This window comes from Panthera onca, chromosome A2 (assembly GCF_046562875.1).
Source record: "Panthera onca isolate mPanOnc1 chromosome A2, mPanOnc1 haplotype 2, whole genome shotgun sequence".
Taxonomy (NCBI): domain Eukaryota; kingdom Metazoa; phylum Chordata; class Mammalia; order Carnivora; family Felidae; genus Panthera; species Panthera onca.
Genome location: NC_138340.1, coordinates 18,240,737 through 18,264,781, shown reverse-complemented (window position 1 = coordinate 18,264,781; position 24,045 = coordinate 18,240,737). Strand labels below are relative to the sequence as shown.

At 53.1% G+C, this 24,045-nt stretch overlaps 2 protein-coding genes and 1 pseudogene across 5 annotated transcripts in view; 1 reads left to right on the top strand and 2 right to left on the bottom strand.

The window, feature by feature from the left end:
- Positions 1–44: 44 nt before the first annotated feature.
- P4HTM (prolyl 4-hydroxylase, transmembrane) lies at positions 45–14,678 on the bottom strand. 2 transcript variants are annotated; one of them, XM_078443091.2, is made up of 9 exons: positions 13,919–14,678; positions 13,635–13,716; positions 5,505–5,629; positions 4,482–4,578; positions 2,910–3,072; positions 2,148–2,333; positions 1,337–1,427; positions 1,008–1,131; positions 45–489 (listed from the first exon to the last, which is right to left on the bottom strand). In XM_078443091.2, the coding sequence occupies exons 1-9, from the start codon at positions 14,246–14,248 to the stop codon at positions 269–271; spliced, it is 1,419 nt and encodes a 472-aa protein (XP_078299217.1). In that variant the 5' UTR covers positions 14,249–14,678; the 3' UTR covers positions 45–268. The 2 variants fall into 2 exon arrangements, with proteins under 2 accessions (XP_078299217.1, XP_060489631.1); XM_060633648.3 differs by having other exon boundaries at positions 5,439–5,629; positions 13,919–14,677.
- On the top strand, positions 7,387–9,713 carry LOC144615708 (secreted frizzled-related protein 5-like; annotated as a pseudogene).
- A 3,406-nt stretch (positions 14,679–18,084) lies between the features above and the next one.
- The window catches only part of ARIH2 (ariadne RBR E3 ubiquitin protein ligase 2), a 48,862-nt gene continuing 42,901 nt past the window's right edge, over positions 18,085–24,045 (bottom strand). For all 3 annotated transcript variants that reach the window (XM_060633649.3, XM_060633650.3, XM_060633652.3), the window contains 5 exons: positions 23,484–23,635; positions 22,758–22,901; positions 22,049–22,117; positions 20,679–20,762; positions 18,085–20,459 (listed from right to left, as the gene is read on the bottom strand). In XM_060633649.3, the coding sequence (XP_060489632.1) occupies positions 20,388–20,459; positions 20,679–20,762; positions 22,049–22,117; positions 22,758–22,901; positions 23,484–23,635 (521 nt within the window). In that variant the 3' untranslated portion in view covers positions 18,085–20,387. The remainder of the gene's footprint in view (positions 20,460–20,678; positions 20,763–22,048; positions 22,118–22,757; positions 22,902–23,483; positions 23,636–24,045) is intronic.

Sequence of the window (24,045 nt, the reverse complement as noted above, 5' to 3'; positions counted from 1 at the left end):
TCCCCCTCCCCCGGCCCGACCCGCTGCTTCGGGGGCCCAGCGGCTCAAAGCCGTGTGGTTTTATTTTAGGGGGCAGCATGGGTCTGTACACAATAAATAACACGAATGTAGGAACTGTGCCCTAGTCGCGGCTGGAGGCAGGAATGGGGCAAGACATCAGCCAGGCCTTTGGCCTGCATCTGGACAGGGGAAAGGCGGGTCTCACCCCCAACACCCCCGTCTGGGGCGGCGGGCAGCCTGTGGCTGGGGGCTGGGGCCAACACTCCCCTCAGAGCTCCACACGCGCGTCGCGGTAGGCCCGATCCAGGGCCCACTCTGGCTGCGCATCAGTGCCACCTTCGCGGGCCAGGCGCGCCATCTCCTGCTGGAATAGCGCCTGCCGCGCCCTGCTGGGGTCCACATTGATCCAGTTGTTGGCGATCCACTTGGTGCCACGTGTGACCAGGCAGCCCCCATGCAGCGAGTAGTCGTCCACGTCGCCCACCCAACCTAGGAGAGGTGGATGGTATGAGCAAGGGAGGCGACCGAAGGGACTCTAGGCTGAGCTAACCTGAGCTTGACCTTATGCAGGCCAAGGGCATGACAAGGGTGGGCCCAGCTGTACACATCTTAGGTGGTTAAATCTGGCCCCAAGGTGTCCTTGGGGACTCAGCATCTCTTTCCAACCAATACCTTGACAATACTCTTTCTTGACAATACCACTGGTCTTCTGAAACCAGCTTTCTTACTGCCAGGCCTGTCCACAGCCTGGGTTGGTGACAGACCTGTGTCCCCAGCCCCAGTGAGCTGGAAGGCTGGAGCATCAGGGAATCAATCACAGGGTTCAAGATAACCTAGGAGGCTGCACAGGTGCAGGCCACTGAAGTCACTAAGGATGATCTTTGGGAGGCACTAGGGGCAGAAAACCATTTGTAGGGGTGCTAGAAACATCCCACCAAGGTGGCAGTCTGGGCTGGATAAAGGGAAGTTTCCTTCAAGGCATGCTTGGCCTGGCCACAGGCCCTCACCTTGCCCATCAGGCAGGTAGTTGTACCAGAAGACTGCTGTGCCCTGCCGGGGTTTGACCCGCAGGTTCCCCTTGTCACAGTGCCTCCGAGTGTCACGGAGATCAACGTCATCTTGAATCAGACTCTGTGGACAGCAGGATGGTAAGGTTTTCAAACTTGCCCCCACTGCGAAAAGCCAAGGCCAGGCAGCCAAAAGTGGCCAGAGGGAAACCAGTCAGATGTGCCCAGGGGTTCACTTGGGCCCCTCATCCCAGGTCTGGAAGGTTATATACTATGATTGCCCAAGAACCTGCCATCCCACCAGAGTTAACAGCCTGGTTGGCCCTTACCATTTCATCGTAGGTTCTGTTGTCTGCTACAGGGAAGACAGTCTCGCCCCCACCGGTGACGTTGTTCAAATAAAACAGCACTGTCATGTAGCTGTAAGGCAGGGGGCCCGTTGAGCAGGTCCCCAGCTGTGGGCACTCCCAGGAGCTTACCTGTGGGCAGGATAAGCTGCCCAGGTTCCCAAGGGCCAGAGGGGCAGGCTGGGATCAGTGACAACACTGCAGGTCAGTGCCAAGACCCTAGCCTGTTACTCCTCCCACAAACCATCTCTTTCTGTGTGTCACAATGTTTTGTGTGGCCAACATCACAGGTGCACTTAGCTAAATTACGTGGCTGGCTGGGAAAGGTAGGCTAGCAGAAGCAGCGTGACCATGCAGAAGGGCTGGTGGGGAGTACAAGGGGCTGACCCAGAGCAGCCACATGAAGAGAAGAGACCCGCCTCCCTGCCTTAGCAGAGGAGGGGGACAAAGCTTCAAAGGGAGAAGCTGAGGCCTCCAGCAATGGAGGCAGAATCAAGACCCCGGGGATGGGGGTTAAAAAAAAAAAGCCAGAAATCCAGCCTTTCCCCTTACCTCAGAGTTCTGGGGAAATTTTTCAGTGTCTGTGCATACCTTAGTCTGGCCACTGAGACAAGATGGCCACCCCTTTCCTGCCACTTGGTAAACAAACTAGGGCAAGAGATGGGGTATCCTCAACCAGGATGCTCCCATGTTCTCCTGGCCCTGGGGGCATGCCCATAGGGCAGAACTGTGTTTATGTCATGGGAGTGTCTAGTCTGGGAGTTGAAGGCCACCCCAGGTGGGAGGTACTTGCCGGCAGGAGGTCTCGAATGGTACAGACTCATTGGCTACCAACTTAGTATGGGAGCAGATGGTCTCTGGGTACACAGGTCCGCTGTCCACATGGGCATGGTAGTGGCCTCCCTCGCCATACCGTACAACCTGCAGCGGCTCGCTGAGCTCCACGATCTCAGGTGACAGGCGGGTGAGGCGTAGCACCCTGGTAGGCAGTAGGAATTTGGCTGGGTAATCTCATGCAAGGCAGCACCCTGAAGGAGCTGGACCCCCAGAATGCCACAAGCTCTGCCCCTGCCCACCTCCCCTGGAAGCCCCTTAGGCCACCCTAGACTGGCCCTGTAAGAGCAGGAAGGGGTTACCCATGAACCCTTCTCCCTGGATGCCAGAGACCTCGCTGGGTGAGAAAGATGAGATTTCCACCAAGTTGCGGGGGGGGTGGGGTGGGGGGTGGGGGGGGGGGGTCACTCCCTCCAGGAAGGAGGTTCCTTATCTAAAACCCCTGGCTGCTCAGGAGCAGGGGGTCCTGTAGACGGAGATAAGAAGTCATTTTTCTAATTAGCAAAAAACAAATATTCCAATCTATCTCTAATCCCAAATGTCTATTGTTTGCCCACAATTAGGGCTAATTTGCCTTTGTTAATTGCCTTTTTAATGGGTCCCAATCCTGGTCTAATGAATAGAACTTAATCCTGAGTTGGCTAATCAAGTCTGTCCTCTAGGCCCCAGCCAAGGACTTCTGTGAGGGCCCCACATGGCTTTCTCCTGCTCCAGGGCTCACCTCTGGCGGATGGAGCGCATCACGTGGTGGGCACCTTCACCCTGGTAGAGCCACGTGTGGTGGCTGTTCCGCACCAGCTCACTGGATGCTGCCTTGTGGCTCCTCATGTACTTGTGGAAGTCTCGAAGGTCCATGTCAGCGAACTCCTGCAGGCTCAGCACTCCTGCACAGGGCCCCCACCATCATGCCCCCCAAGCCCATGTGAGGAAGCCACAGTGGCAGGCTTTACCATCCTACCTACCCCTGGCCTCAGGCACTGGGGGACCATGTGTACCTGTCCCCCAACCTGGACTCTTGGGTAAGATGAACCTTCTGTCACATCAGGCCCTATAGGAAGACCTAGGGAAATTCATTTCCTCAGTTTAAACCCTGATTTGGTCCCCCAAAGGACCTAACCCCTACTAGATTGGCCACAGCAGGGTGGTCAAAGGAAGCGTGAACCATATGGCCAGGACCTTAGGCCAAGCACTGCCCTTGGCTGGCCTCCAGCGTGGCTCTAAAGCACATGGTGGCTACCCTCTGGTCCTGTAGAGGGTGAAGAAAGACAGCAGTCAGGGCTGGGTTCTGTCCAGGGCCTTCCACGCTGTAGGGTTTAAGCTGGGGCTGGTCCCCAGGAGTTCCCTTATGACCTCAGGTCCCATCCTGAGTGGAAGATATCTATCTGGCCAGTCCTGTCTGCTGGGTTACCAGTCTACCTCAACAAAGAAAGCCAGGCCGCTCTCCCAAGTAAGAACACTCTTTCCCTGTTCCTGTCCAACCCACAAAACAGGAAATCCACCCTTTGGGGGTTCTGGAAGAGTAGCTGATGTCTGCTCCATGTAATCCTGGCTAACCCAAGAAAGAAACCTTCTACTGTTTGACCCAGGTATCTCTGAGGGTGAGGAACACTTAAGGCCTGTGGGCCTGTTACCGGCTCTGTACATAGGGATGGTAGCATCATGGTGCCCCTCCAGCCACAGGTCTTGGCCAGATCCTTCACTCTGGGTTCACCAGCCACAGGGCCATTCTTCCAAGTCCTGTTTCACTGTTGTATCTCCCCCATTCTGTCCAGAACTTGGGCATGTGAATGATGACTACACCTCAGAAATATCCTGAGGATTATTACCAAAGAGGGGGTGGGGCACTTGTATGACAGCTCCCCTACCCAAACCACCCCCAGAAGTTAGCATGACTCTAGGCAGGCAAGAGGAAAGCAAGCAAGATCTCAGACCAGAGAGGGTGGCTTCTGGGGAAGACCTCACGCTTGGCTGAAAAGAGGAAGATGGAGCAGGGTGAACAGCCAAGCTCAAGCTGGTCTCACTGCCCTGTTCCTGCTGTGCCCACTCTGCCCTCTGCCAGCCAAGCAAGCCCCCTCCTGTACCCCAGTCTCTGCCTGTTGAGGTCAAAATGGCCTCCAAGAATGTCCCTCTAGACTGTCATCAAGAGGAGTGGGATGACCCAGCCCAGGAGTGAGGGCAAGGCTGGATCCTCACCTCATCATCTCTGGCTACTCTAGAAGGTGGGTATAGAGGCCACCTGGCTGTGGGGGCAGGAGGCTCACAGAGACAGAACTGTGGCGAGGTATGGGCTCACCATCACCATCAGGGTCAGCCTTGATCGCAGAGTACATCTCCTGAATGTTCTCTGGAGTCATCCACCGTCCATTTCCCAGGCGAGTCTGGGCCAGGACCTAAAGCACAAGATGGTCCCTCAGTGGAGTGGCCCCAATGATGGAGAGCCCCTAGAGCATAGACAGTCACCCAGTTCTTGCTGTAAAGGTTAAGGGTTCAGGTGATGGGGTATGGGTGAGGACACAGAACAGAGCCTGAGGTCCCTGAGCTGAAGGGATGGTAGGCAGAAAGGCCCACAGGCATCTGGGGAGGAGGCCAGGAAGATAGTTAAGAGGCCTGCAGGCCATAGGCATTCCTGCCCCTGTTGGGACTGTGGCCTCCATGGGGAGCACCATCAGCTGGTTGGGGGCAGAGTGAAGGACAGCACTGTATCCCACTCAGATACCCGAGGTGAGGTGGGGAGGCCAAGGCCTGAGTGCAAACAGAGAACAGACACCAAGGGGAGGGCTGGCCACAGCATGACCACTAAGCTCGTCAAAGAAGCCCAGGCTCAGTGAGGCATTCTCTGTATAGGCAAGGGACCACATACCCTGCCAAGACCTCTGTCAGAAGCCTGGTGTGAGTGAGGGGCATGTAAAAGAGAGATGCAGACTTCTGGCTACCTCAGAGCTGCCACCCCTCCACCATGGGTTTTGTGGGGACCCCAGCCGTGGCAGCAAGGAATCCAGATCACAGATGGTGCACCACCCAGGAACTGTGGCAATAAAGGTCATCACCCCCAGGGGGATTCTCCTGCCATCTTCTGGGGTTCCCAGGGCAGCCAGGGGCTCTCCAGTGAAGGAGGGGGCCTCTGGAACTGAGCATGCCCAAGCTGATCTGAGGTGGCACCTGACTCTCAGGGCCAGGGCTGAGCAGGCCACCAGAAAGACAATTCAGGGAGCTCCCACCCTGTGTCTATTCCAGACCCCAGGATCCCAACCTCGCGGAGCTGCAGGCGACCGTCATGGTTCTGGTCCAACAGCCGGAAGAGGTCCAGCTGGCTGACCTGCATTGTGCCCATTGCCTCCTCGTATTCTTCAGTGGGCAGAATCTGGCTGCGCTGTAGCCCCTTCATCTGGGCCAGGTGGATGATGAGCCGACACTCTTCATCACTCAGGAAGCCAGGGATTTCTGCCAGGAGAGGAGGTGGGTGAAGCCGAGGGCTGAGCCCAGGCAGTGATGCAACCAGTACCTTCTCTGCAGAGTTTCTAGGGTACTCTCTGTCCCCTGGTGGTCACCACGTCAGGACCTCACACACCCCTTTACCTCTACTCTGGACTCCGACCCCAAGATTGAGTTGTCCTGCAAAGGTTGGCCAGCATTTGGAACGTGGGGCTTCTTTCTTTGATGCTGAGAGAACACACGTCCCAGAGGAGTCTTGGAAAGCTCGCCAGAGCTAAGCTGGATAGGGGTTAACCCACCTTGCAGTGGGACTGAAGGCCAGAGGGTTGACCTCCACTTCTTATTTGGTATATATTTAAAAGTGGATGATGGTGGCTGGGTTTTGCTTTCAATTTTGTTTTTCAGAATTGTTCAAATAAAAACAAAGTGTAAAACATTCAGTGCTGTAGGCCAGTCCTTGCCCTCTATTCTGCACAAGTCTTCTGCCCAGGGCTGAGATGCCCAGTGCTGGCACATCAGTGGTGGTGGTGGGGGTCACTCAGGTCTTTGACAGATGCTCTGGGAAGACGTCTGGGTGTCCTTTGCTTTGGGAACAAGTGTACACTGAATGTCATGCCTCTAAGCCCGAGTAAAAGCCAGTCAGGCCTGGCTGGATGCCACCACACCAGCCTCACAAGCAGCTTGGATGAGCTGGAAAGTGAGCCTCACACCTGGGGGTCCCACACCCCAATGTCCCCACGCACTTTTAGGAGCTACATTCCCTCATTCCTGGGAAAGAAGACTTCCTTAGATGGGGACCAAGAGGCCACCAAGAGGTGGAGGCAGGGCCACACCATCACAGTGACCCCTCAGGACTGCAGCGTGGTCTACCACTTCTTTGGGTTACACTCCCAGCATGAAGTTCCGGTCATTGCCAAGAGGAAGGAAAATGGCTGCTCAGAGCCAGGACTAAAATGATTTTTAGTGGTTATCACAGCAGATCACATTTAGGTGGTATAGACTCTGTACCCTGTCCTAATCACATCGTCAACTCCTTAATCCCTATACTCATCCTAGAAAAAAGGGCCCCATCAGTTTGCCTTCCTATTCATGACGCACGGCAAGTACAGAGACATCAGCAACTTGCTTAGGGCCACCCAGGCTGTTGCACTCCAGAGTCCATGCTCACAACCACATTCAGCTTCCATGGGTAGGTTACCCAGATGTGATGACACTAAAGGCAGGACAAAGGCCCCCCACTCTGGCTTGCTTGACCCCTCAACCCAGTAAACCCAGAAAGGGTATGAGCCATCCACTGGGGAGGCAGGGGTAGCACTGGACAATGGATGACACCAAACTGCTAGTCAACAGTCACCTCCTGATAGTTTAAACAATAAACAAACAAGAAAAGTAAACCAGAAAAAGAAAAGAAAACACAGGCCCAGGTTTCTTCAGTTTATTAAGTGCTGGTAATCCGTAGACCCAAAGGAGATGCCACCAACCTCTACAGTCCCCTGCAGTGTGCTAATCAAATGCAAATGGCTCAGGCCAGCACACTGGGGCCTAAGCAGATGGGTCCCAGCACCTAGGAGGCTGCACAAACACAGCCTCCTGGGGTGTGCATGCAGCCCTATAAAGCCCTCAACCTCAACTCATTGAGACCAAGGCAGACAGAGCAGGTGATGGATCAAAGGCTGTGGCTGTTTGTGGCACTGGTGGTGATGTGGGGTGACAGTGGGGTAGGGGCTCCCTGGGTCCCCACACGGTGCATGCCTATTCCCCAAGCCATGGCGCTGTGCCATGACATTGGCTACACAGAGATGCGGCTGCCCAACTTGTTGGATCATGACACGGCAACTGAGGCTGTCCAGCAGTCAGTCAGCTGGTTGCCCCTGCTGGCCAGGGAGTGCCACCCTGATGCCCGCCTCTTCCTCTGCTCCCTTTTTGCCCCTGTGTGCCTTGACAGGTAGGGCAGGGGCTCCTAGGTGAGGGTGGATGGGGGGCCTTTCCTCTGCCAGGGTCTGTTCACTAACCACTGCTGGATACCTATCCATGCTAGGTGCTGGTAGGGGTGGGGAGGGAAATGAAGATGAAGGATTGTTTTGTCAGGGTGTTCCTGGCACAGGGGAGCAGGTGCCTATGGGACAGAGGAGACATAGGTAAGGGACCATCGATGGTGAGCACCTCTGGACCCATGAATCCTCAAGGGCTCTTGAACATCAACAAGGTATGACAAGTGGGTAGGCTGTTTTTGGCTGGGGGGCGGGGCAGAAGCCCCTCTCCAGTGGGTGTGGAAACTCTGCCCAAGAGATCCCAGCAAGAGACAGAGCCACATCTCATCTGGGGGCCTTTTCTCCCAGAGTCCAGAGATGGCAAGGCTGATTCCTCTTCCCCAGCCTAACCTATCCCGTGAACGGCTCCCTCAGTTCCTTCTTTGCAGAGTGAGGGACCTTCCCAGAGCCTCAGGGTGACCACGCCAGTAGCAGCAAGAATGAGCTCTTTCAGAATCCAATGATCAGGCCTCTGCGCTCTTTGCCAACCCCAGCCTCGACCAGAAGCGGCAGTCTCCTGCAGGCCTTTCAGGACAAGAGGGAGGGCTCTGCTTTCTCCCTCCGAAATGGGGGAGTGAAGGCCCCCAGTGCAGGGTCCTTCGCATACAACCCTCTCCCCGTCAGTGGACTTCCGCCATGGCTGGAGGGGGGCGGGGTGCGCTGGAAAGCGGGATAGTGGCCCGAGCCACGCGAGCACCACGCGAGGACGGTGGGGGATGTAAGACCTAAACGCTGGGAGGAGGTTGCGGGGCTGAGGGCTGTTGCCAGGTGACCAGGTGTCGTTGCCCAGCAACCGTGGAGTCACTGGCTGTACCTCTGCACTGGGAAGGGACAGGAGCTCCAGCCCAGGGGCCAGGAAGTCCTGAGCGCCCGGCCACCCGATACTTCCCCTCCCCCCACCTCCGCAGGCTCATCTACCCGTGCCGCAGCCTGTGTGAGGCCGTGCAGGCCAGCTGTGCGCCCATCATGGCCTGCTACGGCTACCCCTGGCCCGCCATCCTACACTGCGGCCGCTTCCCCGCCGGGCACAGCCTCTGCGTCGCGGCTGTCTCCGTAGGCTCCCGCCTGGGCCGCCCACGTGAGTCCCCACGCGGCCCCCAGGCCATGTCCACGGGCAGCGCCCCACCCTTCCAAGCCGCTCCCCGCAGGGCCAGGTACACGGGTCTCTCTGGTAGGGAAGACAGGGACTGGCCACAGCAGCAGGTCTCAGAAAGGGTGAAGATCGAGGGGCCCATGGGAAGGCTCCCCCAGCCCGCGCTGACGGCCCTTCCCCCACTCTCGGCTGGCGGAGCCTCACTCGGCCCCTCCCCCCCACCCCCCAGTGCCGCGCGCCAGCTGCAGGGACTGCGAGTTGCAGGACGCCCGCTCATCCAACGAGGTTCTGGACGCGCTCTGTGCCAGCGACTTTGGTGAGCCCATCCCTAGCGTCCAGTACTCCTTACACCCACCTTACAAGTGCCTCCATCCCAGCTCCCAGCTTGGATAAGACAGATGAAAGAGGGGACACTTAAATGCTATACCTGGTTAAAGCTACAAAATAAATAAATGCCTTTAATAAGCTTGGCATTGCTAAAACAACACACCAAACAAATCTGCCTAGGAGAGTGGCCGCCAGGACTTCAGCCCTTCCCTAGGATCCTGATTAAGGGTAGAGCATCACAAGAGGGTGTGGGTCACTAGGTGGTGGGGGGTGGGGGGTTATTCTTAGAAGCCCTGCACATCACCCCACTCCTCTGGTCCCATTCAGCAGTGAAGGTCAGGCTCTCCCGATGCAACGGCTCGTCCTTTGGCCTCTGAGACTGCAACCTGGACTCCGGGCTAGAGGTGCTGAAGGCAGGCCCACTGCCTGCTGTGGAACTGGCGCCTATTCTGCGTCGCTGCTGCAGCTGGATGCCACATGCATGCACAACCTCTTGCGAGGAAGGCATGCTGGGACCTACGTGCTAAGCGGGGAGGTGCAGGGCCATCGGTTGCTGGTAACCACAGCCTACGCCTGGAGCCAAGGTCACAGAAATCTGCAGTTGGCGGTGCGCAGGTGGCACCATCATCAGTGCCCAGAATAGGAGTTAATGCAGGAAGAGCCTGGGACTTTGTAGCCACAGCCTCAGCAGCAGCCATACAAACCATGTCCTGCCCTGGCTGGACATACATAAAACCCTCTATCTGCTGCCCTTCATGGATACTTATAGACCAGCCCCAGGAACAGCCCAAGCAGGGCATAAACCCTTCTGTGATCAACGCTAAAGGGCCCCTTCCTGAGCTATAGTGCTCTGCCCAGACATGAAGGAGGCTTGCTCCCTGGCAGCTGTGTGTGCTGGGTAGGCAAGACCACCTTTCTGTCCCAGGCCTGGGATGACAGCCTGGCAAATGCCCACAAGCCCCAGCAGCCCAATCTATTTCAGGGCAGGTGCAAAGCCTCAGGCTTTGCTCATTCTGGGCAGGATGCTACTTGTCAAGCCACACACAGACTGCCCCAAGCGGTAGGCCCATGCAAAAGCACAGGGGGTGGAGAGAGGTCCATGCAGAAAATTGTATTAAGCTGCTTACAAATCTGAACTTATATGCACACAAAAAGTTCTTCCCCTATTTCTGGGCCTCCAGTGTTTGTCAAGAACACAGTGGTCTTAAGTAACTGCCTAATTGTTTTCTTGAACTGACTTGGAAATCCTATGATAAAGCAGTCATGGTTTTAAGATAAATTGTTTTGTGTACTGGTGTTAAGTTACTCATTTACCTTAAATAGTAAGAAAATGGGCTAAAGCTCTTGTTGGCCTTCTGAAAGTGCCCCCTGCTGCTCTTGAAGGGAGTGCCGAATCCGGGGGCACCTGCCAGGGTGGTGGGAAGTCACTTCAAGCAAGCAGATAGGTGCTGGTCTGGCTGAGTGCCCAGTAAATCCCTCCAGCCAGCCAATAAGGACCAGCAATAGACACGACTCTGGCTCCTGGCTACACAGCCAGCACAAATCAGGCCTCCTCTGCATGCAGCTCATCTTTAGGGGCAGAGGCATGAAAATGACAAATAAATACAGAAAATAGTCTCCAATGATGCCAAGCGCTGAGAAGAAAACCAAGCAGGCTGATGTAAGAGCATCTCGGAACCTCTTAAGACCAGTTTGAGGTCAAGGGAGGTATCTGAGGAGGGGATGTATGCGTAGAGGCCCAATGGAGCTGAAGCCATCCTCTTTGTGGGAAGAGCTAGATGTGAGCTTTCTGGTAGTGAGCATAGCACAAAGGCCCCAAGGCAGCATGAGCTTGGGGACAGCAGTGAGTGAGTGAGGGGGCAGCAGAAGATGAGGGTACCAAATGAAACTTAGAAGTGAAGTGGGAATCTTGGAGACTTTTAAGGAAGGGGGTGGTAAGATCGATCTGTTCAAACACAGAATGAGGGTGGGGTGGGATGGAAGGAGAAGTGAGCCACATGAAAGAAGGCAGTGTCCCCAGAGAGATGACAATGACTCAAAACTGGGACACCTCCCTTCTGAACGGAACAGGATGAAGTCCTCAGCTGACTTCCAGTAGTCCAAATCTTTGCAAAATGCCTACCACAGTCAAGTAGGTATTACGGCAAGAACTCAGGGTGGGGCCTTTGTGGCCTGGTCCCGCTTGCCCCATGTCTCTAGGGATAAAGGTGGGAAACAGGAAATGTCTCCCAAAGGGAGAGACTGGTGGTTGCATGGGGTCTTCCCCATGAAATGGTGGGGCTCCCTCCCATGCAGGTGGAGGCACCCTGGGGCAGAACCCAACCCCCTTGCCCCAGCTTACATTATGAACACCCACCCCTTGAACCCTGGCATCTTGGGTCCCTGAGGTTGAAGGTCACAGGTCTGGAGCCAAGAGCAGCAGGGCAGAGGTGACAGAACCCACAGCAGGCCCATTCTCCTTAGGCCCTCCTGCCTTTTTAGGGTGACAGTAGATGACTAAACAGGCACAGAAGACAGACACTCCTCCTTGAGATGAGGCTTCATTCTTTGGGTTCATCCAACACCACGCATTCAGGAACTCCTCCTCCTCTCACACCCTCTCCCCTGTGCTTTTCCTGCCTCACAAGTGGACTTCCTGTAATCACTAATCTCTTCTTCATGTGGCTCACCTCGTTTCACCAAGGAGCAAGCCTCAGGGTAAAACCTGGGACACCGTCCACCAGCGTACTCAAAGGCAATGTAAGAGTTTGAGAAAATGGGGGCCACAGCCCTTTGTGATTTGCGGATACACAGACCCATCGGATGGCTTAACCAGGACCAGCTGACCTTTTGTCACATCTCTCCTGCTTCCTGCAATTTATGGGGTTTGGGTTTCTCATTCTCAGCTTTGTAAGGCTTTGATGCAACAGCTGCATGTTAGGGGGTGAGGGGTACGGTTATGGCCTCATGGCTCATCTGAATTAAGTGTCTACATGTCCCAAGAAGGCTGACGGGAGACAGTACAACCCCTTCAGATGTGTCTGTTCATGGCAGTGTAGCAGTAAAAGGGTGAGTGTTGTTCCCTTTGCCTGGATCACCTTTTCCTGACAGCCACCTGCCTTGATCCCACAGCTCCTACAAGTCTGCAGGGAGGCCTACCTTGGCCTCCTTGGCCTCTATTAAGAGTTTCATTCAACCCCAGTTGAAATTCTGCCTTATTTGTCTGCAGTCGTGTATCACCATCTGACACGCCATATATACTTGCTTGTTTATTTACTGTCTTCTTTTTCAAATGTCAGCTTCAGATGTGTGTTGTTGTTGTTGTTTTCCTCCTATTTTGTTCAATGCTGTGTTCTCAGCCTTAAAATAGTGTTTGGCATAGACTTCATCGGTTATGCAGTAGTAATAATAACAGTAACAACCTTCTAGGGTCCTTCCCAGAACAGGACCGACATTACCTATTTCCCCTCACACAGCATGCATGTGAAATCATTCTCAAAGGCCTAAGTATAATTCTCAACCACGGCCCTCTGCCCCAGGGGTAATGGCATGTGCTCAGATGCTCTGCTTTGGTCCCCAGCCCCCTTCTTAAAGCCCCTTACCCACACCATCCCACAGCAGGCAGGAATGGCCCCAAGTCTGTGGTAAGTGTGTCACTGAGACTGAGTACCTAGGGTTGGGTGGGCAAACCTATCCTGGGCAAGGTCATGGTTCTGGGGAACCCCACCTTGTTGACACTGGTGGTCTCTGAAGGACTTCTGAATCTTCTCAGCCAGAATGTTGGCTTTAGAGTATGGGCCCTGGAGACAGGCTGCCTGGGTTCTAATCCTAGCTTCATCCCTGAACTAGCTGTATGAGCCTGACCAAGCAACCACAGCTCTCTGTGCTTCACTTTCTCACCCAGTAACCTGAGGGTGGGATCCACACTCATCTCACCGAGGGGGTGTAAGAATGAAATGAAACGATCACATGAAGCCTAGCACATAACCAGAGCTCGGAAAATGTGAGCTTATGATGCTGCTTCCAAATGAGGCCACCCTAGAAGGTTTTGCCTACAACTCCATCCTAAGAACCCCAAGGTGCTGGTAGCTAAGGCTGGTGGTCCAGGAGGGCAGGTTTGGGGGCACTGACATTCACATTGGACAGAGTGCTTTTCATCAGCCCACAGGGCCCACTTTGGGAGTGAGAGTCTTCCTCAGAGGCCCTGAGATCAGCTAGGACCTGGTTATTAGTCTCTCCCACGCTCCCCCATTCTAGAATATGACAGAATTAATGATGGCAGGGAGTGTCCAAAGACAGTTTCAATGAAATGTTTAGACAATGGCCTCAGGGTCACATTGCCCAGCCCTGTGATGGAAGGATCAGCTGTAGAGTAGGGGTCAGAGAGGGGAGTGTGGAAAGGTCACCCTGTACAACCCTATTATGGAGGTGGGGGCGGGTACTGCACTTTGGGAAACCTTTGGGTGGAAAAAGAGCTACTCTGAAGCAGCCATTTTCAAAACAGAAGTCACGTGGTCAAAACAAGCCTCCAGGCACCCCCAAACCGCAGCCCCTGGCCCTTCCCAGGAGCGCCCGGCGAACTTACCAAAGAGCAGCGGCTTGAGGCTGAGTGTTCGGATGAAGTGATCCCTGTCCGCGACCAGCTGGACTTTACGTTCGTGCCCCACCTAAGGGAAAGGGGCACTGCGGGCAGCTCGGGCCCCAGGCCGCAACGCCCGAGGAAAGTACAGGCGCCCGGGGCCCCGAGCGCGACGAGCGGGGTTCGCGCGGGGCAGACGCAGGGAGCAACGTGGAGGTCGTGGGCTGGGCGGCGGCTGTCACGGGCTCGGCCGTGCAGGGCCTGGAGCGTAGCGAGGCGGGGGTCCTCACCTTGATGCCCTCCAGCCGGGTGAGGGGACCCAGGGTTGGCGCGGGGCCGGGGCCCTGGGAGCGGCGCTGGGGCCCGGGGTCGCTGCTCTCGTCGCCGTTGCTGTAGTGCACGAAGAGGAGCAGCGCCAGCACGTTGCCCAGGTACAGGTGCACGAACACCATCAGCACCAGGAAGTAGGCGCGCGAGCAGATGCCGCGGGGCTTGCACAGCGGCCGGACCGGTGCGTCCTCGCAGTCGTCCAGCCCGGCCGCGGCCCCGGCCCGCTCGCGTTCAGGCGGTGCCCACTTCGGACTCGCGGCCTCTGGCCTCGGGGCCGCCGCCGCCGCCATGGCGCCCAGGTCGCGCGCACGTCCAGAGGAGGGGCCGCGGGGATGCCCGCGCCGTGCAGCGCCGTCGCCCGGACAACGGCCGCGGAGCCCGCGCACGCCGCGGTCTCTAGGAGACGGTGCCCTGGGATGCTGCGCCAGCCATAACAGCCCCCGCCCGCCCCCGCGCCGCCCCCACGCCGCCCTATTTCTCCCTGAGCCGTGCTCGGTCTCCTTTGCGCCCTGGACCCGGCCCACCTGGGAGTTTCTCTTCTCGGGCTGGATTATCGTCAGGAGGAGAGAATCACTACCCAGGGTAGAAGCCGATCGCCCCCCACTCCCAATGGAGATGCGGACAAGAGCAGCACTGTTAAAGGAAACCCCATTAGAAGTTTCTCCGTCCCCTGGTTAAGATGCGCTTCCCTCTTTCTGGAAATGTATGGTCTGCGTTTTCTCATTCCGGGGAGTAGGGTGGCAGCGAGGAGACGGTGCCAAAAGATGACTCAATAATGCGGCGGTTTGAGGGCGCCAAGGAGGCCGATGACTGCGCATGTGATGGCGTAGGATCCACAGATTTAGGCACTGATGCTCGCCAGCGTAGGAGGCCAAGAACGCCTTGGAAGTCCACTCTGTCAGTCTGGACCTCACACAGAAACATAGCAGTAAGGGCTTAAGAAGCTGCCTCATGATGGGGTGCCTAGGTGGCTCAGTGGGTTAAGCGGCTGACTCCCGATTTCAGCTCAGGTCATGATCTCATGATTGGTGGGATTGCATGGAGCCCTGCATTGGGCTCTGCCCTGACAGGGAGCCTGCTTGGGATTCTCTCTGCCCCTCCCCCATGCGTGCACCCTCTTTCTGTAAATAAATTAACTTAAAAAAAAAAAAAAAAAAAAGAAGCTGCTTGATGCCACATACACGCGTAGACTGTGGAATCTGGTCTGGAGTGGTCAGAGAGGGCTTCTGAAGAAGTCCTGACACCAGGAAGCTCAAACCCTGAACAGTAAGTAACGTGCAGCAATGCAAGCAGGTACTCAGGTGCACAGGAACATTCCTTGCCTCAAACCTGGCACAGGTGAAGACGGAGAAAGGGACTTTTCTATAATTGAGACACCATCACCTCAGAGGAAGATTAAACTCAGATTATCACCAGGTATGGAGATGGGAGGACATACCAGTGCCCAAGTGCCAAAGCCTAGGCATTTTCATGTTCCCTGCTCTTCTAGGACTGGGTTATTCTCAGGCAGAGATGCACATGCCCCAGAACAGAAGCCGACATGCAGACAAGAGCAACACCACTGAGGCAAGTCCCACTAGTGGCTTCTCTCTACTCTGTTAATACACCCCCTCTCCCTATTTCCTTCTAGAAAAGTGGAGTCTGTATTTTCTGGTGTCTCCAGTAGAGCGGGCTGGGGGCTTGAGTGGCCACCTCTTTCTCTCAGAGATTTTACACACAACAGAAGGTTTCACCAGTGCTCAAGCACATGGGTGCATCTCATCCAGCCACCCTCAGGGACCATTTTGTCAATCTCCTTAGGATACTACAGAGAAACACTGCTCAACCAAAGGAGACATTCTGGACATTTCTAAGAGGGGAAGAGGGCCAGGTGGTAATGGGAACTGTTACGGCTCAATGGCTCGGCCAAAGTTGGGATGCTGACCAAACACCACCAGTGGTCCAGCATCCCGTTTCAGATGGAGTGGGAACTGACAGTTCTGTGGGTAACCAGGTAAGCCTGGACTCCCTGTGCATGGAGGTGAAGACAGAGGCAGTAAGGGCCTGGCCCTGCTCCCTGAAACGAATTCTAAAAATAAGTAAATAAATACTAGAATGGTCACAAAAGAAATGTTTCTGATTCAGAAGGAAGAAAACTCTATTACCAACTTCAAAGTGTCCAGATTTCCTGCAGCTTGTCTTTACTCCAGTTAGGTCAGAAGTCTCTCAACTTCCACGTACACAGAACAATTGAAAACAAAATTTCCCCCCAATTGTATTAATCTTCTAAATTCTTTAATGTGAAAAACAACAACCGAGTCACAGTTTTACCAAGGATGTCATCATTTTCTGGTACCCATGAATGAACGTTGAGACCATTTCCTCTTTAGCCTTTTAATACCTATAATTAGATCACCTCAAAATCTTCATACTGCTCATTTTTTTCTGAACCATTCTCCTATATTCCTATCTCCTGTCTCCTGTATCCAAGTGAGTTATGCCCACTGCCATGCACAGCTCCTTCTTTAACTCATCACCAGAAAACAGAAGGCAAGCAAGCCTGTTGGAGCTCAGTGGAAGGGGAAGGGGGATAGGAGAGGATGCTCATTGCTTATTTCTGCTCCACCTGCTGTTGGTTGTGGGAATTTCACAACCATGATATAAGCTAACTTCTTGGCCTTTTAAAACCCATGTTCCTTTTGGCACCTAAGGGCCATAAGGTCTCCCTCCCTCCCTTCCTCCTTTCTTTTTAATGTTATATTCTGAGAGAGTGAGTGGGGGAGGGGCAGAGAGAGATGGAAACAGAATCCAAAGCAGGCTCCAGGCTCTGAGCTGCCAGCACTAAGCCTGATGTGGGGCTCAAACCCAAGAGCTGTGAGATCACGACCTGAGCCGAAGTTGGACGCTTAACAGACTGAACAACCCAGGTGCCCCTCTTTCTTTTTTTAAGTAGGTTCCAAACCCAACGTGAGGCCTGAACTCATGATCCTGAGATAAGCATCGCATCCTCTACCGACTGAGCCAGCCAGGTGCCCCATTTTTAAATTTATTATTTTTAAAAGGACCGTAAGGTTTCTCACTGCTCAGGCTGGCTCACCTTAAGAGGGTGGATGTCCTGGGGCGCCTGGGTGTCTCAGAGGACTAAATGGGCTATGTGCTCAGTAACCCTTAAGTGTGATTATCTTGTAGGGACAGAAACTGGCCTAACAAGCCAAAGCCAATAGCTGTGTCCTCAGTACCCAAAACAGGGCAGAGACAATGCTGATTGTTGCATGAACCCTGGAGACTTACGTGGAAAATCCCTCCTCTAGCCAGAATGTGTTAGCTCTTGTTCTCTTTTAAGATCTCTGATGGTATAGTGATCAATTCCATCCGTGTCCCGCATGTTCTGGAGGCTCTGAGAGGGTAAAACCCATGGATCTTTTGCACACCACTGTATGCCCAGTACTGTGCATGGGGCGTGGTGCATCCGAGGCCCAGGGATGAGCAGCTGTGGCGTTCAGACTGGCAGGGTCTAGGGCCTCTTTGGCCTTGCCTGCCCTCTGCATGCTGCCCACAGCTTTGGAGCCTTCACCCCTGAGCTATCACTGAAGTTGCTGCCACTCTTCCCACCACAAGCGTGGACCCACTCGATCAGAACCCAAACTCCATTTCCTGTCCTCAATCCTTGGGATTAAACTCTGTGCACTCAGGTTTCTGTCTAGGGTCCTCTCTTTGTAACCCCAGAGCCCCTGTGAAGGCACAACACCCCTGCCATACTGTATAACCCTAGGCTTCCCCATCTGCTTTGCAGGGACCCAGGGGGTCTTCTGGATGAGGGGCTCAGGGCCTCAGCAGCAGCTGTGGGGCATTCCCACTGGTAGTCTGCTACAATCCCAGGATCTGTGTGTGGTGGGGGGAGTGGTATGACTTGCAACCCAGGGAGGGAGAGGAGAGCAAAAACTGCCAGGATATTCCACTTCCCTCTGGATGCCCTCTCGCCAGCAAGCCAGAGAAGGCAGAACAGAGGCCAGTGGGTTCTTCCCAGCTCTCTAGAGGACAGAGCTGATCAGCAGGAAGACCCCCATTTGGTTGGCGCTCACTGGCCAGAATCCCCTGGGGTATTGGCTCAGGTTACTTACATCCTTGGAAGAAAGACCCTACACAGTTTTATAATCAGAAACTTTCAGTTTATTTTGAATAAACCACTCAACATTGAGCAGATGACATTGCCTCAATTTTTTCTTTGAAGAAAACAAAGATATAAGGTAAATTCATGAAAACACTGTGCCTTCCTTTATCTTCCATCCTTTGTAGGGCAGAAAAATTCTGCCTGATCTTTCTCATCTTCCTGATGATGTTAGCAAAGGACAGCTACTGGGGACACAAAAGGAAGCTCTCCACAGGTCAAGGGCTGCAGGCTACTGTCTGGGCACAGAACCTCCTACAGCTCTAGTGGTTGGGGGCCACAGCTGGGTACAAGTGCACTACGTGGCAGCCGTGCAGTCCAAACAATGCCCAGGGATGCCCAGGGTGTGACTTAAGGCGCAGAGCTGCAACACAGGTCCTGTGCCATGGTGGTGACACGGAAAGGACTTGGTAAGAGAGGTAAAGGCTCCAGACGCCAGGATCTTCCACGTGTCAATGCAGCATTGACACCCACCCCGAGGTCCTGCAAGCAGGCATGTTCCTCCTTCAGTGAGCTCCCCACTGTTTCAATTCTGGGCTCATTTGCTGCCCTCCTAGCCTGTTTTCCCACTCCACCCCACAGTTCCTCCCTTGTAGGTGACAGAAAGAGATAGGACCTGACAGGAAGAGAGGGAGCCTGTAGCCAGCTGTGTACCCCATGATCCCAAGAGTCACAGCTGTCTTCTATCTTCAAGAGTGATTCAGTTTACAGCTAACATGATACCTGGGAAATTGCTGACCAAGGTGAAAATGTTTGAATATCAAAGAACTTCCAAAATAATATTTTCACAGATCTCCCAAGCAACTCTTCTAGGAGGTTAAGGAGGCCCTGTCGAGTATGGACAGCCTCAGAGGGGAGGCAGTGAACAAAGTCACAGAAACCCCAGGAATCACAAAAGTAACTTTTAAAAGGCCCATAGGACCAGGCTCAGGACAGGCAGGACACCACACAAACCACCTGTTCCTTTGTACTCTACTGTGCAAAAGCTGGCCTTCTCCCCTGACCAGCCCTTCTAGCATCATAGCTGAGACTACAAACCAAGGACTCTCCTGGCCTCAAGACTCCCAGACCCCAGAGATGGTGTCCTCCAACAGCTAAACCCAGGCAAGTGGGAGAGCACCCAACCCTCCAGAGCAGCCACAGAACACACTCCAGATAACATAAAAACCATGTGTGCAAACAAGGCCCCTGAGGCAGGAATACCAGTGCCCTTGGGAGGGCCATGCTGAACTCTGACCCTGAAGTTCACCAGAGAACAGTGTAGCAGGACAGTGTCAGGTTGTGAATGGCCATCTGTGAACCTGGTTAGTTACACCACCAGAACACTGGCACAAAAGAAGGGACCAAGGTAAAACAAATTTATTTGGGGGAATAATTCCCTTTAAAAGTAGATCTCTATCTTTAGGAGACAAAATGAAACAACTGTGCTGAACTCACATCCCCTGGTCTGGAGGGCCACAAGCTCACCTATGCTTTGCTGTGGGCTGGTCTCAGTAGCCAGACCCAGGTAAACCTGGAAGAAAGATGAGCTCACAGACACATAGTGCCATCAGACAATGACACCCTGTGACAAGGCCCTTTTCTGTATTATCTCCTCACTGCAAGGTGAGGCAGGTGCATCCAACCACTAAAAGGCCTCTAAGGACCAGGCAGAAGGCATGATGTGATTCTCTGCGCTCCGTGCCCATCACACAGGCCAACTCCATTCCCCACCATCTGCCACCCACGTTCTTCCCTTGGGACACCAGCTGTGGCCAGACACATGAGAATCCAAAAACAGAGACCCCTGGGGCCCTCTTACAGTAGACATTCTGAGGCAGTGGGGGCAGGCAGCAAATGTTATATTCTAAGTAAAATAGCTAGAGGGTAAAACACTCCATTGCCAATTTATTTTTAAAAAGGGTTCTGTGTAATTCTATGGTTTGCTTTTTTTTTTTTTTTTTTGTATAATTATACAACTTTTGAAAATTACATAAGTTGTAATGATCTAATACTATTAATAGTCATTCAGAAAAAACTTTCCCTCCCTCCCAACAACCATCCAGGGGGAATTAAAAGTCCTGAAAAGAGGCCAATTCAACAGGCCTCTACCCTGGTAAAAACAAAAGCAAAAAGATGAGAAGAAAACAGAAGTGGACTAAGAGGTGTGCGGCCAGTGTCTCTCAGGAGTGGGGCCCTGGCTGTTGCCTGGGGTCGTGAAAGGCAGAGCCTGCAGCATGCAGTACGGCAGCCAGGAGGCCTCGCAGCCACATCTTCCTCACTCCAGCATGCCCGTGTCCCACCTAGGTGTCATGGAAATCCTTCAGCAGGGTTCTCCTCCGCTGCTCTGCTATGTGCATCTGGTTCTCTAAGTCCTGCAGCAGGAAAGCAAGATGGTGCTCGCACAGCCGTCCCACGCAGGGAGCAGCCAAAGCCATGTCCACCATGTCAGGGGCTATGAGGAGTCAAAGGTTCTGCCCTCCCCACCCTTCTCAGCAGCAGCTTCTGGGCCGCATGCTAACAACCCTGTCACTTTTAACACGGCAGTCCTCCCTGGCCTGCAACAGAAGGACCAACAAGTGGGCAGCACTTACCCCTCTGTCATAGCTGTCTGCGCGCTCCACTTTCCATGACAGGTTTTCGATCTCAGCCTCCAGCTGAGCCTGCTGGTATTCAAACTGTATGGGCAGAGCAGGAGGGTCAAAAGGAGAGGGGCTGCAGCCGGGGCGGGGCCTGCAGATGGAGGGGCAGACGCAGCACCTCAGGCTCGCAAGAGCTACCGACAACCCTGACACTGTCCTCAGCGAGCAGAGTTAGTTCCTGGAGCCAGAGCCAGAACCCGATCAAAAGGCTACCTGAGGAGCACAGCCAAGTGGCAAGGCTACACTCACCCTCTACCCCAAAAGACAGGGGGAAAATTTAAGCCACTGAAAAGAATGCTCCCAACATACAGGGAAACAGATGTTGCAGAAGCAAATCACAATGGATCTTCACAGACATGGCGTTCACAGAATCTTTCAGTTTTTCAGCTTTTCAAGTCTTAAAAATACTCAAACCATCTGACTTAGTAATTGTATACCCATTGTACAATTATACACAAAATGTTCCTCAATGTCTTATTTGTAATAATGAAAGTCAGAAACAATAAATGCCCAAATGATGGTATGACCATATAACAAATCATTTATCCTATTATTAAAACCGGTATTTACCAGCCTGGTAAATAATGACAACTGCAACAATAAGCAGTTATAACAATTGAATGCGACATATATAATTAACATTAAATAGATAAAAATAATTCTAAAAGGCTGAAAAATGCTAACAGTGGCCATTTCCTTCTGGTGGGATTATGGACGATGCAAATGTTTTTCTATGTTTTCCAACATTTAAATAAATGTGAATTACTTTATAATTGGGGGAAATAACCCATATCTAAGATACAGAATTAAAGATGTAAAAGAGTCCACTATAATTCAGAGACATGCATGCTGGAGATCCTCCCAGGCATGGGTGCTGGCCTTCCAAGTGACCACAGAACTTTTTAGCCAATTGCCCTATAAATATAGCTGTTCAGGGGCTTTGACATATCTACCTTACTATTACACAGAATGCCAGGGCATGCAGTCTATTTAAAGATGCCTAGAGGAGAAGTGAACTTCAAAAACTGACAGTTTTTAGGGGATGAATCACTGGAATCTACTCCTGAAATCATTATTGCACTATATGCTAACTAACTTGGATATAAATAAATAAATAAATAAATAAATAAATAAATAAATAAAATGAAATAAAATAAATAAAATAAAATAAAATAAATATATATATATATATTTAAAAAAACTGACAGTTTTGTTCTGCCCTCCCAATAGCTAGAGTCTGGTCCCCACTCTCCTGGAAAGTGCTAGTAGACAAGGGCACCTGTGAAGCTAAGAGGGCAGAGCAGAGGACTGCCTGGCCTTACCAATTTCTTCCTGGGTCCAGACTCCATGTAGTACGCGTATGGGTAAGTGTACTGCAGGGTGTATCGGCACTGCAATAGGAGAGAGAGAAGGCACCTGTGCCTGTGAACCTAACCCACATGCATCTCAGGCAGCTCCCACAATTCTTACCCTACCATGCGAGTTAGCCTGGCCCTGGCCCTGGCCCTGGCCCTGTAGGTGTGGGCCCAAAAGAAATGAGGCCGAGCTAAATCACGGATTAATTGGGAGATAACATGGGAAAAGCTGAAACAAAAATGGTCACAGAAGAACCCACAGTTGCTTTTTTAAACTCTGATTTATTACCAGCAGCTGCCTCAAAGGCTCTTCCCTCGAGTCAGACATCAGAGTCCACACACACAATCTCTTAGCTCCCTCTGAGTGATGTGTGGATGGGACAAAAGAAGAAAAGAGTTTGAGTTCTCCCTAAGGAGAACTAGAAAAGGGCTTGCAGTTCCTTCCCTGGGGTAGAGGCAGTGGAATCCTCTTCTTGGAAGTGCCCCTCACTGCCTGCAGCAGGCTGGGTCCTCAGGGGACACAGCCCAAGGAAACATGGGCCCATAAGCAGAAGCGTGCAGAGCTGTACACAGCACTGCGTTCCCTTGCCCCATACAATGTCTCCCATCCTCAGAGGTTTGGGCCTGACAGAGACAGGCGCTGGACCAGGGATCAGAAGAGTGAGGCAGTACACACCTTAGCCAAGAGCTTGGCAGCATTCTGTAGGTACTGCCAGTCGATCCATGTCCCCAGATTATTCATGACCCTCTCCTGAATCTTTTCATGAATCCGCTGGTACGTCTGTGCCTCCAGCTGCAAGCTCTTGTTGTGGTTTTCCCACTACAGGGTACAGAGAAAGGAGAAAAGAGCAGAAGTCCACACAGAAGTTCAGAATGGCTGACACCTTGGTTGGCACAGGATGGCCACAGCTTCATCTAACTTATGGGGACTGTGTGTCCTTGAGAGTGCAGGAGGAGGACTTCTTCAGTCCACACTACTAACCCTGTCTGCCTGCCAGATCACCCTACCCTCTAGGGCAATAGGGCTCCAACCCTGAAGACTAAACAAGGCTAGGTACCCATTGGTCTACTGTGCTTAGATACCAAATGTGCCATGCTTGTGGGCTTCTGAAGAGTCTTCCTGGGAAGAAGTGCCCTCTAAATCTGATTAAGATGATAGTGGATGGAAAAGACTGATGGTCCCCTCATTGTCCTTCAGCCATCATTCAAAGAGCTTGTTGGTCTTGGCTGCTCTCTGGAACCTGAAAGCCACATTTATGGAGGTATCACTCAGGTCCACTGAAGGAGCTCCATTCCCTGACTTCCGTGTGCACATACCAGTACACCAGTCACTGGGAATTCTACCTCAGAAGGCCAACTGGAAGAAGCCCAACCCCGAGGAGCAGCTGCAGAAGATGCCTACCCTCTCAAAGTAAAACAAGTACTTCTTGAGGGCCTCCCTGGCCTGGGCTTGCTGGCTCTGGTTGACAATGTCGGGGTTCTCCTTGTACCGACTGCACTCATAGTACTCGCTGCCATGGGTCTTCCAATCTCCTAGACACATCCAGCAGAAGTCTGCGAAGGATGGAGAAAGAGGCATTTACACCCACAAGATAAGATCACATTCCTCCAGAGGCACAGGCAAAGCAGTAGGACAGACAGATCCTGTGAGGGGAGTGGGGTGGGGTTGTCACCTGACCAGAACTTCCCAAGGGTACCGTTTTCCAGATGGAATGTGCACATCTCCTCTCTGTCACATCCCACTGTCCCTGTAGCCTTTTCTTGTTGATATGAACAGTAGCCAGAGGAACCTCTCAGTTCCATGAGCACATAAGCTTGGTGCCTTTTTAACCCAACACAGGTAGATGCTGACTGTACAAGACCACTAGTATGCTGTGTCAATGCCACTGGGAAGCAGAAACTTGTCCAATGAGGCCCATCTGTTCGTCCAGAACACGTATTTCCCTCCTGACTACCTCCACCCT